This window comes from Ovis aries, chromosome 21 (genome assembly GCF_016772045.2).
Source record: "Ovis aries strain OAR_USU_Benz2616 breed Rambouillet chromosome 21, ARS-UI_Ramb_v3.0, whole genome shotgun sequence".
Lineage (NCBI taxonomy): Eukaryota > Metazoa > Chordata > Mammalia > Artiodactyla > Bovidae > Ovis > Ovis aries.
Genome location: NC_056074.1, coordinates 41,630,349 through 41,646,191, shown reverse-complemented (window position 1 = coordinate 41,646,191; position 15,843 = coordinate 41,630,349). Strand labels below are relative to the sequence as shown.

Below are 15,843 nucleotides of genomic sequence, written 5' to 3'. Positions count from 1 at the left end.
ATGCTTCATGGGTGAACCTCGAAGACATTATGCTAAGTGAAATAAGCCAGACACAAAAGGACAAATATTGCATGGTTCCACTTACTGAGAACAGACAAATTCATAGAGACATAAAGTAGGATAGAGGTTGCCAGGGGAGAATGGAATATTTACTGGGTACAGTTTCCTTTCAGGATGATGGAAAAGTTCAGGAAGTGGATAATGATGATGGTTGCACAGCATTGTGAAGAAACTTAATGCCACAATTATATACTTAAAATGGTTAAAATAGTAAATTTCATGTTATGTATATTTTACCACAATTTTTAAAAAGGATATTGTGATTATGTGAGAAAATATCCTATTTTTAGGAGATATGGGCCAAAATGTTTAGGGGTGAAGTCTCTTAATGCCTGAAACTTATTTTTAGTGAATCTAGGGGGAAAAAAAAGAAAGAAATATGGCAGAAGATTAACAACTGGTGAAGTTAGACATGTGTTCATTGTACTACCTCTTTCAACTAAATCTGAAAAATAAATAAAAAGGTGTTCAATATATATATAAACTCTTACTTATGTGGCTGCACTGGGTCTTGGTTGTGGCATGTGGGATCTAGTTCCCTGACTAGGGATCAAACCCAAGCCCTCTGCATTGGGAGCGCAGTCTTAGCCACTGGACCACCAGGGAAGGCCCTTAATAAATATTTTAAAATGAATAAATGAATGTGACAGAGGACACTTCTAGATAGAAAGAACAGCAGGAACAAGGGTTAACGGGAGGAAAAGTTGTTTTCAAAAAACAGTGAGTAATCTAGTTTGATTTGAGTCAAAGGTGCATACTAGGACGTTCTGGGAGATAAGTCAGAAAGGTAGGTAGGCTGTGTGCCAAACTGGGAAAAGCCTTGAACAAAAGAACAGAGAGTGTGTACTGTACTTGGCAAGCAACAGCAGCACCATAGAAGGCAATAAACATGGGAGTAACATGTGAAGTGATGTAATTCTCCTGAAAGATTAATCTAGTCAGGACACTGGACAGACCAAAGGGCATCACAGTTAGGAGGCTATTACAGTCGTCTAGGAGTGGGAGCAGGAGCTTGGGTTAGGTAGAGGAAGTGGGAATAAAAGGCAACTGTTTTGTGGAGGACCCACAGAATTTGATAACTGATTAAATGTGAAAAGTAAGGGTTATCACCCTGAGATTTACACCTGGGTGTAAATAGAGGAGGTGGGAAAGTCGACAGGAGAGAAAAGTTTGAAGCTCAAGGCTTGAAGAAAAGAATTATAAGAAAAAGGAATAGGGTTTAGTTTTATGCCTGTCTTCCTGTCAAATGAATCCTTCACAGACCCCCAGGCTGTCAAGCGGTCCAACTTGAAACAGAGTTCTCCATTAGACCAGCCTCACCTGGCCCCACAACCCATCCCCGAGTCCAGCAGGCCCTTAGAACTGACTGGTACCCCGAGTTCTTCTCAGGTAGTTCTGTCCGCTTGCTCTAACTTCCTTTCTTTTCGGAGTCCTTTTTCCTTTGTAAGAGGAGAGGAATCAAGTATCTGCCTGAGAGCACCTGTCCTCCAGCATGCAGGCCAAGCTCAGCCCTCCTAAGCAGCTCAGGCATGAGTGGGCCAGGGGTGGAGGGAGGAGAGGGAAGAGAGACCATAGTAGGGCTGAGGTGAGGGGGAGGCTGCAGCAGGATGGTGGGTGGGGCATCAGGGACCACCCGAAGCATATCTGGCTGCAGGGAGAGCCTGTAGGCCTTGCTCCAGCCAGCCACACCTGCCACACAGGGCACCTAGCAGTACTGGGGTTTGGGGGGATCTCTGCTGACAAGATCAGTCATCCCACTGACCCTCAAATAATTATATTTGTTGCCTCAAAACCATTTACTCTATCCCCATGGCACTCAGCCTCCCAGTTTCCCCAACGTCCCATTTCTGTTTAGGAAATAAGAGCCTGGGGTCGGCAGGAGAGCGGACATTCTCACGAGGCAGAGTTCAGTCTAGTGCAGGAACATTTGGGACACAGAGACAATCAGACTGTGCCCAGAACTGGACAAGGCATTGAGCTGAGCCACCAGTGAGAGTGGAAGCCATGGAGAAAGTCAGAGGTCTCAGAGCCAGTTCTCCAAACCAAGAGATGAGCTGTACAGCAGAGTGCGGCCTGTGGAGACAGCTGGCGTGAAGACAGGCCCAGCTTCACGCTGTCTCAGGCTGTGTGAAGATCAATAATGTAGGGTGCATACAATCAGCTCTTTTTCCCCATGCCAGCTTCCAGGGCAGCCTTCTTCACCCAAACTGTTTCCCAACCTCCACAATTATGTCTGGCCTGAGTTAGGCCAGCATGTGGGGCCTTGCTTTAGCCAGGGTTTGCTCTGTATGCCCCATCCCTGCCACTCTTGCCTCCCCAACTTTACCTCCAAGGCTCACTGAGGGGTGCCAGTGGGGTGGGGAGTGACATCACTGCCCAGACTAGGGAATCCCACTGGGCAGATGTTACCAACGTGCCTCCCTACCCATTGGGAAGACAGCTTTCGTATTCTTGGTCTTCAAGCCCAGATACAGAATTCCCTAAAATGTCCTAACCCTCCAAGGCCACTGCTTGGGAACCAGCAAGCCTGGCAGAGAAAGGAGAGGAATTGCCAGCACTGGTACGACCTGCTGCCATGGAAACACGTCAGCAACTTGCAAGGATGTGAGAGTGAGAGGCTCTGGTCAAATATGCTCAATGACAGAGAAGCTGGGCTGGAAAACTGGGGAAAATGGATTGGGAATTCTGGCTGAAATGGGAGGAAGGAGAGCTCTGGTTTAACTGCAGGTTAACCTCGGACTGTGGCCTTATCAAGAGGCAGATGGCACGCCTTCAGAGACAGCCAAGGCTGTAGAAAGAGCCCTGGTCTTGGTGCTACCACTGGCTCTGTGACCTAAACCTGCTGCTGCTGCTGCTAAGTCGCTTCAGTCGTGTCCGACTCTGTGTGACCCCAGAGACGGCAGCCCACCAGGCTCCCCCGTCCCTGGGATTCTCCAGGCAAGAACACTGGAGTGGGTTGCCATTTCCTTCTCCAATGCATGAAAGTGAAAAGTGAAAGTGAAGTCGTTCAGTCGTGTCTGACTCTTCGAGATCCCATGGACTGCAGCCTACCAGGCTCCTCCATCCATGGGATTTTCCAGGCAAGAGTACTGGAGTGGGGTGCCATTGCCTTCTCCGGACCTAAACCTAAAAACTCAATATCCCTCAGATGGGAAAGTGAAAGTCCTAAGACTTTTCAGCTGTTGTAAATTGCAATAGATCACCATGACCCTGCAGTAGGTTGACGTAGGCCGGCCCTGAGCTGCACCAGGTCTGGAGTAATTAAGGCTTCCTGGAGCTTCACTACACGGGAATCCTAACACACCCAGAAGGCGCTTAGCTGCAGCCAGGGCAGTACAGCAAACTGCAGAAGCAGGAAGGAGGGGACATGCAGGATCCCAGGGTGGGCGCACACGTTACCAGGAAGATGGCGTGACAGCTCACTTTGGGTCACATCTCCAGGAAAAGGAGCACTTGTGGCCCCCAGACGTCCTGCACCACCTCACATCTAGTGAGAAAACGGAGTCTCAGCTGTGGTCCATCCTTTCCTAGGTTGTACCCACTTAACCTCTCCCCAGCTTCCTTGTTCAGAGGATGACCACATCCTCTGTGAGCAACAGAAGATCCTAGGGGACCTCTAAATAAGACTTGGAAGGGTTTGCCCTGTTCTCAAGCCATTCTCCCTTCAATCTTCTCTGTTCTGCCTTCCTCAAGTAACAGCTCCATCTCAGATCCTTAAGAAGTTCTCCACTCCCCAGGTCACTGGACATCTGTTCTGAGTGGTCCGCTTCAGCATCAGCGCAGCATCAGCTCCTGGCACATGTTCAGCCCTAGGCAGGCCTGTGGAAGGGCAGGGCCTAGAAGCCAGCCTGAAGATGGTGCTGCTGAGCCAGCCTCATTCCTTTGCAGCAGCTGTTGGTCTCAACAGTCTGTTGGTGTGGTACGCAGTTTCCCACTCCCAGGTGGGTCAGAGCTGGGAGAGAAATATCTCTGGGGAAGAGTGGGCCATTGAAAAAAAACAGCCAAGAATGACACAAAAGCCCCAAGAGCCAAAGGAGTGTCCATCACTGGTCCTCAAGATTGCTTCCTAATCCTGTGCTGTACTGAGGCTAAAGGGAAGAAATACACCAGCCCTGAGTAACACCCAGCCTTGACTAAGAAGGCCTAGGTTTTCCCATCTGGATCAGCCTGGGAGGAAGTGACTCCTAAAATTAAGTTTTCACAATGGCTAAGGAATATTTTTGAAAATATCAGAACTGATGGCTGGGATGGGGTACAGCAATTATTACAGGTAGGCTAAAAACTCACTTCCATTTAACCATCAAAAATCTGAGATGGTTCTATCATTACCCCTAGTTTTGCAAATCAGGAAACTGAGCCTCAAGAGATGTAGCCACTTTGCCCAAAGTCACATACCCAAGTGTCTCTGGCTCTTCTTGGCCACACCATACAGGTTCCTTTTTTTTTTTTTTTTCCTTTTTGCATTTGGTCTGCAATGAGGGACAATGACCCCATACATGCTTGACGAGACCTTAGGGATCATCTGCTTCATTCTCCTTACTTTAGAGAGAGGAAACGGGCCCAGAGAGAGAAAGGGACATGTTCCTTGGGTCTCACAGAGCCAGGAACTGCTTTGCAACGGAATGGCAATGTGCACAAGAGTACCAGTCGAAACTCCATTTTACAGAGGGGGACATGAGCGCAGGTCCCTGATCCATCACAGGCAGAGCGGGATCCAACTCCCGGCGCGTCAGTTATCCTGCCGGATGCTACCGGCACCTTCACCTGGAGCGCCAATCATCAACTCACCTGCCCGCGCCCCGGGAATACCTGTCGGCGGCTCGCAGGCTCTTGGCAGGGGATGTCAAAGTGCTGAGTGGGACCAGCAGGGCCGCGCAGACCAGTGCTCGACTTGGTCTCGCCAACCCAGGCTCCTTCGCCTCAGAACGCCGAGGCCCCAGGACGCCTGGACGCTGAGGAGAATTGGAAAGCGCTGGCCCCAGCCCGGAGGCAGGGCCACCCGGTCTCCTTTCCTCGGGCTCTTACTTTGCCCCTCAACAGTCTATAGACCCGGTCCTGGCGTCGGGGCACCACAGAGAGACCGACAACTGACTTTCAGAGTCTAGCCACCGGGACCCGGGAGGGTGAGGTTCCTATGGAAACGGGGGCAGGCCTTTGCGCCTGCGCGAAGGCGCTAGGCACACTGGGAAGTGTGGTTTCCAGACTGTCACCCGGCGGCCAGAAGGACAGACGCAAGATGGCGCCCCAGCGTCGCAGTGCGTTCTGAGCCGCCAGGTTCCCCGGCCGGCCTGGGCCCTTTCTGGGTGCTGCCGGCGTAGGAGAGGCCGTGGAGGTCGAAAGGTAGTTTCTCTTGGGTGAAGAGGTGAAGAGGTGGGCTCGCGGTCTTCGGAGCGTTTCGTCTTATCCAATTGAAAACTTGCCCTGAGGAGGGGATGCCCTGCCTGGTGACTCGTCTCAGGCCGGGCCGAGCCGCGCCCGCCGGAGGAAGAACGATGTGGAGGTGGGAGCTGGCCCAGGAGCTACCTGAGCTACCTCGGTTTCCTTATTTCTAAAATCGGTGATAATTGTAATGGTTCCCATTTCTCCTCTGAGAGTGTTGCAAGGTTTATATGAGATGATTGCTGTGCAGATAACAGGCATTCCCATTCTCTGTAAATTAGTGCAATTTCTGGTAAGGAAATTAGGTAGCGCTTTTTAGAATTAAAAATGCACGTAGTGGGACTTCCCTAGCAGTCCAGCGGTTAGGACTCTGCGCTTCGGACTCTGCGCTTCCAGTGCAGGGGGCGTGGGTTCCATCCTTGCTCGGTAAATTAGGATCCCACATGCCAGGCGGAGCAGCCAAAAATAAATAAAAATTTTTAAAAAGAAAAATAAAATTTTATAAATGGAAGCAATTAAAACAAATGCAGATAGCCTCTGCTTCAGCGATTCTAGAAATACTTACTATGAAATTAGTGGTCATGTGTGCACAAGAAAGTATATACAAGGGTAATTAAGCATTACTTGAAATGGAAACGAAACAACAAATCACCATTGATAGATGACCATTTAAATAATGATGGATACCATTAAAGAGGATATGTGTGGCTATTTTTAAAATTAGAGCTTACTGCATTGATGTGCAACTCTGTGATATGAAAAAAATTGTCAAAATGCAGGATGTTAATAATTATTTAATTTATATTTTAAAAAGAATATACAAATATATTTGATGACTTAGGCGTGGAATGTTTTTGGAGGGATTCAAGCTGGTAACAGTGGTTGCCTGTGAAGGACTGGAGGGCAAGATCAGATGGAGACACTATTTTCATTTTATATCTTTTTTTTAAGATACTGTATTTTTTGCCCCTTTAGCAATTTGTGTGATCTTTATGTATACATATAGTGCTTTTTTTTGGCGCAGGTGGTGCGGGTGCCACCTGGCTTGAGGCATCTCAGCTCCCCAACCAGGGATTGAACCCAGGCCCCAGCAATGAAAGCCTGGAATCCTAACCACTTGGCCACCAGGAAGCTCCCAGTATACATATAGTTCTTAATCATTTATCTGCATTTTTGATGCAGATAATTGCCCTTCCAATTTTTGTTTCTCCACGTGGTGAATTCTTACTTCTCAGAGTCCTCAGTAGATTATGGTGGGCCCCGTAGCTCTGAGTTCCTGATTGGATCTTGCCTTCCCAGCTGCAGACTTCAGGAGGGCAGGGAGTTGTCACCCCCACTTCCCCCCAGCCTAGGCCTTAGACTGCTGAAAGGGAAGCCTGGGTGGGAACCATGGTTGCCTGTAGACGGCAGGCCACCCTCTCTTGGCTCAGCTCAGTAGGGTGGATCAGCCTAGTGGCTCAAGAGTCAGATCTAGCTTTTCTGAACCTCACTTTGTGATCCTGAACCTGCTACCCACAGAAAAATGATTCCTCTTCTAGAGGGCACGTTGAGGCTGAATTCTGTCAATGTACAGGTGACGTGTATTGTTAAAATATCAAGGCAGGAAGGGGAGACCTAGGGATTTCCTGGTTTAATCCTTTAGTTTTACAGAAAGAAACAGAGACTTAAGGTGAAGTAACATGCAAGTGATAAAGCTAGGGCTAGAACCCAAGTCTCTGTCCACCAGGGTTACAGCAGTGCTGGGGGTCCAACCAGGGTCTGGGTGAGAGAGTCACTCCTAGAGCTGAGCATGGAGTCTCCATTAACGAGAACATTTGCCACCAGCTCCCATCTGTGAGGTCTGCTCTGAGGGAAGGAGTTCACCCGCCCACTCCCCGCCCCCAACCAGACTAGAGTTATAGGGCACCGTGTTGCATCATCTTGGGAAGCCAGGAAAGGAGTGCCAGCGGTGGGCCTGCCTACTCTTTCTTGAACACTGCCACTGAACAGAAAGAACCCCTTGGCAGAGGAAAGGGCCATTGTGCCTCCTTCCCTGACAGTGGTGGGCTGGCTTGGAAAATGAGGCTCTCTTGCACTGTAGCAGGAAGATTCTTGGGACCCAAAGTGTGCTCAGGAACTAGCAGCAAGTGTCCAAAAGGAACCTTAGTTTCTGGGACAGGCTTGGTCCTGTCCAGATAGGCACTGGCAGCTTCCATTTCCTCGTAGGTAACTCCCTTCCGCTGCCCCAACAGCGTCAGCATCTCCTGCCCAGTGTAGACTTGTTCCCCTGCTGACCTGCCTGAGGGGGTGTGTGGAGCCAGCATTTACCCAGGCCCTGCCCTGGGAGATGAGGGAGATAGCTCCGGCCTCCTCTCTTCTCTTCCCCATTCTTCCTCCCACCCACCCCACCCCAAACACACCACTGCCCACATGGGCCTGTCATGAGATACCTGGGAACTGTGAGGAGACTGGAAGGGGTAATACGAGGCCAGACTCCTCGTGTAACCAGAGAAAGAGTGGACTGACAGGCTTTATCATCAAATTGAAAATGGTATGAAAATGTTTTTTATTTCTGAGTACAAAGCGAGACACTATTAAGACTATGAAAAACGGGCCAGAGGCTGTGAAGCACAGAGAAGACTCTCTCTGGCCTGGTGCCCGGGGCTCCAGTGCAGTGCTGGTGAGGCGCCGGGGCTGCAGCAGGCTCAGGCTGCTTACAGGGCGCGTGAGGCCGGCCGACTGCCAGCCCCATCGGGGGGGTCTGGGCACCAAGGACTGAGTCTACTCCCGGCCTTTGGGGCAGGCGGGCCCACTGGTTCTCTGGAGGGCCTCAGGAATGAAATGGCGGGGCTGGGGGGATGAGGCAGACGGGAGTGCGAGAGGGAGGGAGCCTGAGCCTTTCTGCACTGGGAAACTCTGTTTTTTACATCTGTGGCTTCAAGTGTGTGTTTCAGGCAGCAGTTGCGAATGAAGCTAGGGTACTGTTGCCCGCAAAGGCACCTTCAGTCTCTACCATATCCCCAAATATGGAGAAAATCTTGAGCCCTTGGAGAGGTGGACATGGGTCGGAGACTTAAGGCTGTAGGTGCTGAGGCTGTAGTGACAGGAGCCTGCGGCCTCCTCCTAAGAGGACTGTGAACAGATTGACAGGACTGAGGGGTGCTCGCCCCGGGAGGCGCCTCTGCTTGTGTCTAAGGGGGCAGGGGCACGCTTTGGGGCTCATGCCTCGCCCTCCTCCCCACTGCTGTCCACGCTGGCCTGCCTCACAATCTTCTGGTGCCTGGGTGTGGACACACAGCCAGCCTCCCCCTGCTCCTGGAAGGCCCGGGTCCGGCTGGCCACCAGGGCGGCGCTGTTGAGGGCCACCACAGACTGGCGGGACTTCAGGGCAGGCCAAGGCCCCCTGCGGACCTGCCGGCCTCCCTTGGTGCTTGAGGGTTGAGGGAAGGGCTGGGGAGGGTCCTCATCTGAAGATTCTTTTGAAGAGAAAACCTGGAAGAGTGAGACTATAGAGTCAGGGAGGTCTTTCCAGGGCAGGGCTGTGAAAAGGGTAGATGCAGAATGTCTGTTGAGTGAATTCAGAAACACTGAGCTACTCACAGGTCAGATTTCCCTAGGCACCCCAGGCCTCCTGCCCCTGCTCCTCACCTGCCCCTATGTGGCCCCCAGAAGCCCTTTTTAGCCCGCCTCTCCTCCTCTTGCCCCCACTGCTTTGTACAGTCTGTCCCGTATGCCACAAGGGCTTCCATGCCAGGCCCTGAGCTGGGTGCTGAGTGAGAACACCCTGCCTTTAGAAACGCTGACACCCCCCATCAACCATCTATCCCCCCAGCCTTCCACACCCAGCACCGCCTCCTCCAGGAAGCCTCTTCCAAATGTCCCCGTCCTCTGTGAGACGAGCCGTCTTTCTTTTTTTCCTCTGGGTTAGCCACCTTGGCCACAAGTCACATGGCGGGGGGAGGGGGTGACTTCGCAAGGCAGGGGCCAGCTTCTGGTCTTAGACTTGTGCCCTGCAGCTCTCAGCAGAGGGAGAGTGCTCAGCTATCCAGCCACAACTTTGGTTGTGTGACTGCTGTGACCGCTCTGTACGCCCACCCTTCGATGGGTTGCCCCTCTGCTTTGGGAATGGGTGCTGAGGTCGTCCACACCCATCTGGGTTCAGCAGTTGGTTGCGCAGCTCCTGGCCTGGGGAGGATGCTCCCCCAAGTCTGGGCAGCCTTGAGCCTCAGGAGGCAAGTCCCTTCTTCAGGCTGAGAGCTGCCTGCAGCCACCAGCCTAGGGCTGTTCGGCCGTGGAGCCAGCCAGATGGCCCTGTCCCAAGGCTGTGCTCCCGCTCCCGTGGAGAACGGGGTCACCTGTCCTCCCTGTGTCTCCTCCACTGCTCTGAGCAGATGAAAAGGAGCAGACCAGGGCATGGCCCGCATGCTCAGGAGCCCCCTGGTCAGGGCCAAGCCAAGCCTCAGTCCTGGACTCTCTTGTCTTCCCGCCATCTGCCCCCTCCTCCTCTCGGGCCCCCACCCTGCCTCAGCCTGGCTCCTCCCATGGCCGCAGCCTCACCTCTGGCAGGTCAGCATCGCCGGAGGGGCTGTCCAGCTCGGAGGGTGGCTCCAGGAGGCTGATGGACCTCATGACCCCACGGAGGTTGATACGGGGCCGTGACCCAGGCGCTTCTCTTGGGGCTGCCTGGCTGTCCTCTGACCCCACGACACTCAGCTCCCCACTGCCCCCCGGTTGTGGCTGAAGAGGTGGGAATGGTGTAGACACCTCGGGGGCCAGGGGCTCCTCGGGGGCCAGGGGCTCCTCTGGGGAGGCCCCACCCACTTTCTGCTCCCAGATGTGGCTCTGCCGGCTGTGAGGGGGGCCCTGAGTCAGCTTCCTGACCCAGCGGCCACCCCCAGCGTCCACCGCACGCCCCCTTCCCTGACCCCCCACCGCATACCTAGCAGTCAGGATGCCCTGGTAGGTCTGCAGCTGGCGCAGGAAGCCAGGGTTAGGGCGGGCGATGGGCCGGAGCTCCTGCACGTGGCGCAGAGCCTGCTCCAGGCTCCAGCCGTACTGCTTCATGGCATAGGCGATCACTGTGGCAGCTGAGCGGCTGACTCCCATCTTGCAGTGGACGAGCACACGGGTGCCCTGCGCCCTGTGGAGCCACACGCGGTCAGCTTCCCCTTCCCCACCCTTCACTGTGCCGTGTGGGGGCGGGGTAGCTTGCGGGCTAGCCTCCCAGAGCAGAGGGGAAGGAGGTGAGGGCCCTGAGGGCCAGCAAAGCGGAGGGCAGGGCGGCTGGCATGGGCCGCAGAGGGCAGGCGGCTGAGGTGGGGCGGGCGGCAGGGTGTAATGGCCCCACCTGGCGGCCTCCACGAAGCGATGGGTCTCCTTCCAGTGGGGCAGCAGCTGAGCCGACTCCTCATCCCAGAGGCGCACGTTGTGGTAGGTAAAGCGCTCGGGGTAGAAGTTGTCGATCTCACGGGCCATGTTCAAGATGTGGCTCACCCTGCAGCCCAGGCATGAGCCAGGCTGACCTGGAGCCAGCGCGCCCTGAGGGCGTCGGTGCTGAGGGTCAGGGTCGGGGCTGGGGGTGGTACAGTTGCAGTGGGAAGAGGAGGTGACTGTGACCTTGAGCAAATCGGTTTACCCCACTGGGCTTGAGTACTGTCCTCCCCTCCCCGCCCCTGCCTCGCTTCCAGGTAGCTGCAGGCTACGAGTCCTTATCTTATCATCAGAAGTCAGTTAGAGAGGGCTTTTGTGGCGGGGGTGGGGGGAGTGGTATGGGGCTGTAGTGTGCAGCATGTGGGATCTTAGTTCCCCGACCAGGGCTCAAACCCACACCCCCTGCATTGGAAGTGCAGAGGCTTAACACTGAACCTCCAGGGAAGTCCCCGGAGAAGGGCTTTTGAGCTCAGCTGAGCCTGGAGGGATGTGCAAGAGCTAAAACCTATGACCCTTGTCATAGGTTTCCCAAAAGCCCATGGTGGACAAGGGACTGAAATGTCGGGAGCAGGCAGCCGGAGAGGGGCCCTTCCTTCTCCAAGAGACGTGGTCAGGCAGAGAGGGGCTTTTCTGCTTTACAGCTAGGGAGAGGGTAGAGGGGACCAGGGAGCTGCCAGCAGACCAGCAAGGTAGCTATTCCCTTGTCCCAGCCTGAGCCCATAGGAGGGGAATAGCCCCAGGGCAGAGCTGGAAGCAGAGTTAGCTGCCGAGAGGATTCTGGGAGTTTCTGGCCAGGTCTCCCCTTGGGGAAGAGGGAGGGTGGGCAGTCCTGAGAGGGCTCGAAACCCTACCTATTTCTCTGCAGCTCCTCCAGATTGGCTGCGTTCCACTCTGAGCCCTGGGAACGGGGAGAGCTCATCATTCGGTCTCTGCTGGCTCTGGCTGTCCCCACCTCCCACCCCTAGCCTGCAGCTCACCAGGTAGAGGTGGGGGAAGATGCGGGACGCCCGGTCTTGCTGGGCCATGAGCAGCAGCATCTGGTTGTCGATGAAGTCGCGGTACTGCTGGAGAGGGCATCCCAGACGCAGCTCCAGGGCCTGGCGGATCTGCAGACAGGCCAGTGAGGCGAGGCTGGGGTGCCTTGCACGGTTCCTTCGCCCCACCCTCCCCTCTGGGGCCTCTGAAGTCAGTACTGCGTCCCATCACAGCAGAGAAGCTGAGGCCAAGCATGTGGGAACAGCTCAGACAGGAGGAGCGCTAAAGGGAAGGCTCCATGAGGGACCATTCTGGCACCCAGCCGGAGGGCCCCCACCCAGGGCCCAGCTCCCCCCTCATCCCCACACCCGGCCCACCTCTTTGGAAGTGACGTTGTCCAGGTCACTGGTGTCCAGCACCTCCCACAGCTCGGCCCGGATCGCCTGCTCCATCTGCTCCTGCTCTGAGGGCCTGGGACCCAAGCCTATCAGTGCAGGGCTCCTTCCCCTCTCTGCTGCGGCACCTCCCCCCAAGCCCCCTCCCCGGACTGACCGGCTGGGCTCCACACAGGGAGGCCGCAGAGACTCCAGGTCGGCCATGGCCATCCACTCGTTGAGGCAGCTCTGGTCAGAGCTCAGTCTGTCCTGGTAGTGGCTGGCCCAGGCAAGGGCACTGCCCCCTGGCACAAGACCACTGCTGAGAGCCGCCTCACATGCCTGGTGCAACACCTGGAGCGTGGCCCTGGGACAGAGGGGAGGCTGGGTCACACCGTCCTCCCAGAGGCCCTCCCCAGACCCTGCGGCCACGGTGGAGCCACATCCCTTACCACATGGTCTGAATGGAGACAGGCTTGAAGATCCGACTCTGGCCCCCGGACGTCACGCTGAAGCCCCTGTGGGAGACCCGGCGCGGTGGGACCTGGCTCTAGAACAGCGCCTCTGAGAGGGCTACCCACTAGCCACCTCACCAGGCTGGTCCTCAGAATATACACACATCATCTGAGCTTCAAAATAAGCCCTGTTTGCAGACGTCGGGCAGCTGAGGCCCAGAGAAGCTAGGTGACTCGCCCAGGCTCACACGGTGGATCTCAGGTGGAGCCGAGAGTAGGCCCAGCCTGGAGTTCTGCAGGCGCTCCCAAGTACCAACCCCCCGGGCAGACATCACACTTGGTTATTTCACCCTCTGGCCCCTCTCTCTCCTGTCCCTTTCCTCCGGGTGCTACCTCTTACCCGTCTCCATCTAGGTACACCTGGGTGTCACTCCAGAGAGGCAGGACCAGGCCCAGGGTGCAGCTGGGGGAGCTGGCGGGGACAGAGGGCGAGGTCCATCAGCACCAGCGCCTCCCCACCAGGCCCTCCTGTTCCTCCTCCCCCTGCTCCCACCTGCTGTCAGGGAAGTCCACGCCCAGAAGGACTGTCTCATCCTGGCTCAGGCTTTCTCTGGTGGAAACGACCAGCAGGTAGCGGAGCCGGGGGGCCCGAGCCGCCTCCAGCTGGGCTGCCTGGGGAAGATGGGAAGGAAGAAGCCTGGGGTCACAGTGGCCCAGGGGCCTTGTTCTCCCCACCCCCACCCGACACATATCCGGGTCGGGAACAGATCTCCACCTGCTCCCCCTGCATCCATGCCTCCCTCCCCAGACACCAGATCAGTGGTTACAGTCTAGTAGTTCCCAGCTTTGGGATTTCGTGGTCCATTAAAATGTTTAAAAAGAGTTTTCTCAAAGGGAATATATATGGGGGAAAAAAGGGGAGCGTGGGCATGACATCACCCCTGTTTTTTTTCCTGCTAGGAAGGAAGTGTAAAAAACACCTTTCCAGTTGCCATTACCATAATTTGATTCGAGAAATGTTTGTTACCAAAGAAATATTAGGGACCCAATCTCACAATAAAGGGTGGTGCTTCCTTGGAATTAATTCTGCCTTATAAGACTGACTGTGTCTTGTTTTTCCCATCTTGCTGTAGACAGTGAGATATTCCACAGGCATCCAGGAATTGGTTCTCACTCTGTCGCCTGTGTCCCATCCTCACGGGGGCCCTTCCGGGACACCAGCCCCCGGTGGGTGCTCAGCAGGCCCCTCTGAGTACCAGTCCCTTTGTGGGCACCTCACACGGTCAGGAAGGTCTTGTGCTGGCTGAACAGAAACCCGCCTCTGGGTAATTCCCTGCTCTTGGTCCTAATCTTGCCCTATAGGATCAGGTGGGACAAACCTCCCCATCCTTTACCAGCTCTCTCCAGAGACCTGAAGACACCACCTCGGCCTGTTCAAACAACTCTAGCTGAAACAGCAGAGTCGTGGTGGTTTGGGTAACCTCTACGCTCCCCAGGGTGCCCCCTGCCCTCACATCACTGCTCTCCAAACACACACGGGCTCTGCTCCACTCTCCCTTCCCACCTGAGGAGTGGCTCTCCCCTTTCAGGTGACCAGAGGGCTCTGGACAGGGCCTCACCAGGCGGATGTCATCCTGTGGCCTCAGCAGCTCCACCATGAGGTGCACGTGTTGACTCTGCTCCTGCTTGCCAGGACTCGCGGGCCCATGCCCATTGTCTGTCTGGTCCCCGTGGGGCTGCCCTTCCCCGGGGGGCTCCTCCGCTGGCTCTGGGCTGGGCCTGGAGGCATCTCCATCATCCCCTCCATCCTGCAGTCCCAGGACAGCCCCTCGGAGTACTGCAAAGCTCTGCCTGGAAGGGGAGCAGGGGAAAAGTGACACCGTGATGGCCCATCCCACCTCTCAGGACAGGGGAGTCAACCCCCCAGAACCACCTGGAGGATTTGTTAAATCAGGTGTTGGTCCCCATCCCCAAAGAGTCAGTGGGCCAGGAGAGGAGGCCTGAGAAGGTGCATCCCTACCCAGTTGCCAGGTGATGCCACCTCAGTGCTTTGGGAACCACTGCCTTGGCGGCTCTCAAGCCTCGAGCCAACTTTCCCTTCCCATCTGCCTAACTCAATAAATAACTGTGAACTTGGTGGGGCCCCAGGGGTCCTCAGGCCCTGCCATTGGCCAGAGCCAGGGCCAGGATAGTGGATGAAGGAGCTTCAACTGACTGGGGGGAAGATGGAAGCAAAGGCAGCCAGCTGTGCCCACTAGCAACTCTGTCCCCACATACTAAGTAGCTGGCTTTGGCTGCAAGTCCTCCCAGAGGGCAGTGGCCAAGCCTGGTGGCTGGATGGAGGTGTGTGTGTAGGGAGAGGCGCTCACCTTCGCTGGAGCCGGCTTCTGCGCTGGGACACCTGGTCCTGCTGAGAAGGCAGCCCCCAGGGCAGAGTGAAGCGGTGGGAAAGGACTCCTCCCCAGGTTCAGGGTGCTGGGGTTGGGGGTGCAGGGATCCGCCCCCCTCCCTCGTCCCCCCTCCCCCAGCCCCGCCCACGCAGTGGGGAAAGGAACCAGAAAGGGTGTCAGATCCTTTTCTGTTCCAGTCCACTTTCCACGTGGAGACACTGGCGGAGCCGGGCCCAGGTCCAGGCCGGCAGCCAGAGGTAAGGGAGGGGGAGCGCTGCTGGAGATGCCTGAGGGTTTGGCCCAGGTCTGGGCCCAGAGCAGGGTAGGGCCTCCGCAGGCGCTCGGGGCTCCGGATCTTGCCTTGGTCCGAGTTCCCGGTTGCCTCAAGATCTCCCCCAAGCCGCTCCAGCCTGAGGCGTGAAGGCCCCCTCCGCACACCCCTAGGCTTGAGGGGAGGCTGCCCGTGGGCAGCAAGCACTCCTCCAGGCCCAACTGGCAGCCAACTGCGTGGGCAGGACCACAGCCAAGCCAGACTCACCGTGGGCCCCACAGGCGTGGAGTGGCCGCTGGCCGGGGGCGAGCGGCTTACTGTGACCAGGGCCATAGGGCCAGGCCGGGGGCCCCTGGGCCGGTACGGCGCGGCGCCCTCCCTCCTCGCCCCGCGGACAGACGGTCCCTGCCCCTCAGGACCAGGAAGGAGAGTCCGGCGCCACCAGGGCCTGGCACCTCCTCGGGGCGGACCTTAAAGGGCCAGACACCCGTCCAGCCCGGCCTGCGGAGCCGGCACTCAGTGGCCACCGC

The 15,843-nt window shown here is 55.9% G+C and overlaps 1 protein-coding gene and 1 long non-coding RNA gene across 6 annotated transcripts in view; both read right to left on the bottom strand.

Annotated features, from left to right (window-relative positions):
• The window catches only part of LOC132658375 (uncharacterized), a 30,322-nt gene extending 25,128 nt beyond the window's left edge, over positions 1 to 5,194 (bottom strand). For both annotated transcript variants that reach the window (XR_009597948.1, XR_009597947.1), the window contains exon 1: positions 4,849 to 5,194. This is a non-coding gene — a long non-coding RNA (uncharacterized LOC132658375). The remainder of the gene's footprint in view (positions 1 to 4,848) is intronic.
• A 2,773-nt stretch (positions 5,195 to 7,967) lies between these two features.
• SSH3 (slingshot protein phosphatase 3) lies at positions 7,968 to 15,747 on the bottom strand. 4 transcript variants are annotated; one of them, XM_042238222.1, is made up of 14 exons: positions 15,581 to 15,747; positions 15,022 to 15,062; positions 14,272 to 14,503; positions 13,206 to 13,324; positions 13,053 to 13,124; positions 12,650 to 12,715; positions 12,376 to 12,564; positions 12,201 to 12,294; positions 11,826 to 11,954; positions 11,700 to 11,746; positions 10,766 to 10,990; positions 10,358 to 10,558; positions 9,976 to 10,267; positions 7,968 to 8,910 (listed from the first exon to the last, which is right to left on the bottom strand). In XM_042238222.1, the coding sequence occupies exons 1-14, from the start codon at positions 15,644 to 15,646 to the stop codon at positions 8,638 to 8,640; spliced, it is 2,046 nt and encodes a 681-aa protein (XP_042094156.1). In that variant the 5' UTR covers positions 15,647 to 15,747; the 3' UTR covers positions 7,968 to 8,637. The 4 variants fall into 4 exon arrangements, with proteins under 4 accessions (XP_042094156.1, XP_027815100.1, XP_042094157.1 ...); XM_027959299.2 differs by having other exon boundaries at positions 10,766 to 10,912; XM_042238223.1 differs by having other exon boundaries at positions 15,022 to 15,059.
• Between the last annotated feature and the right edge of the window lie 96 nt (positions 15,748 to 15,843).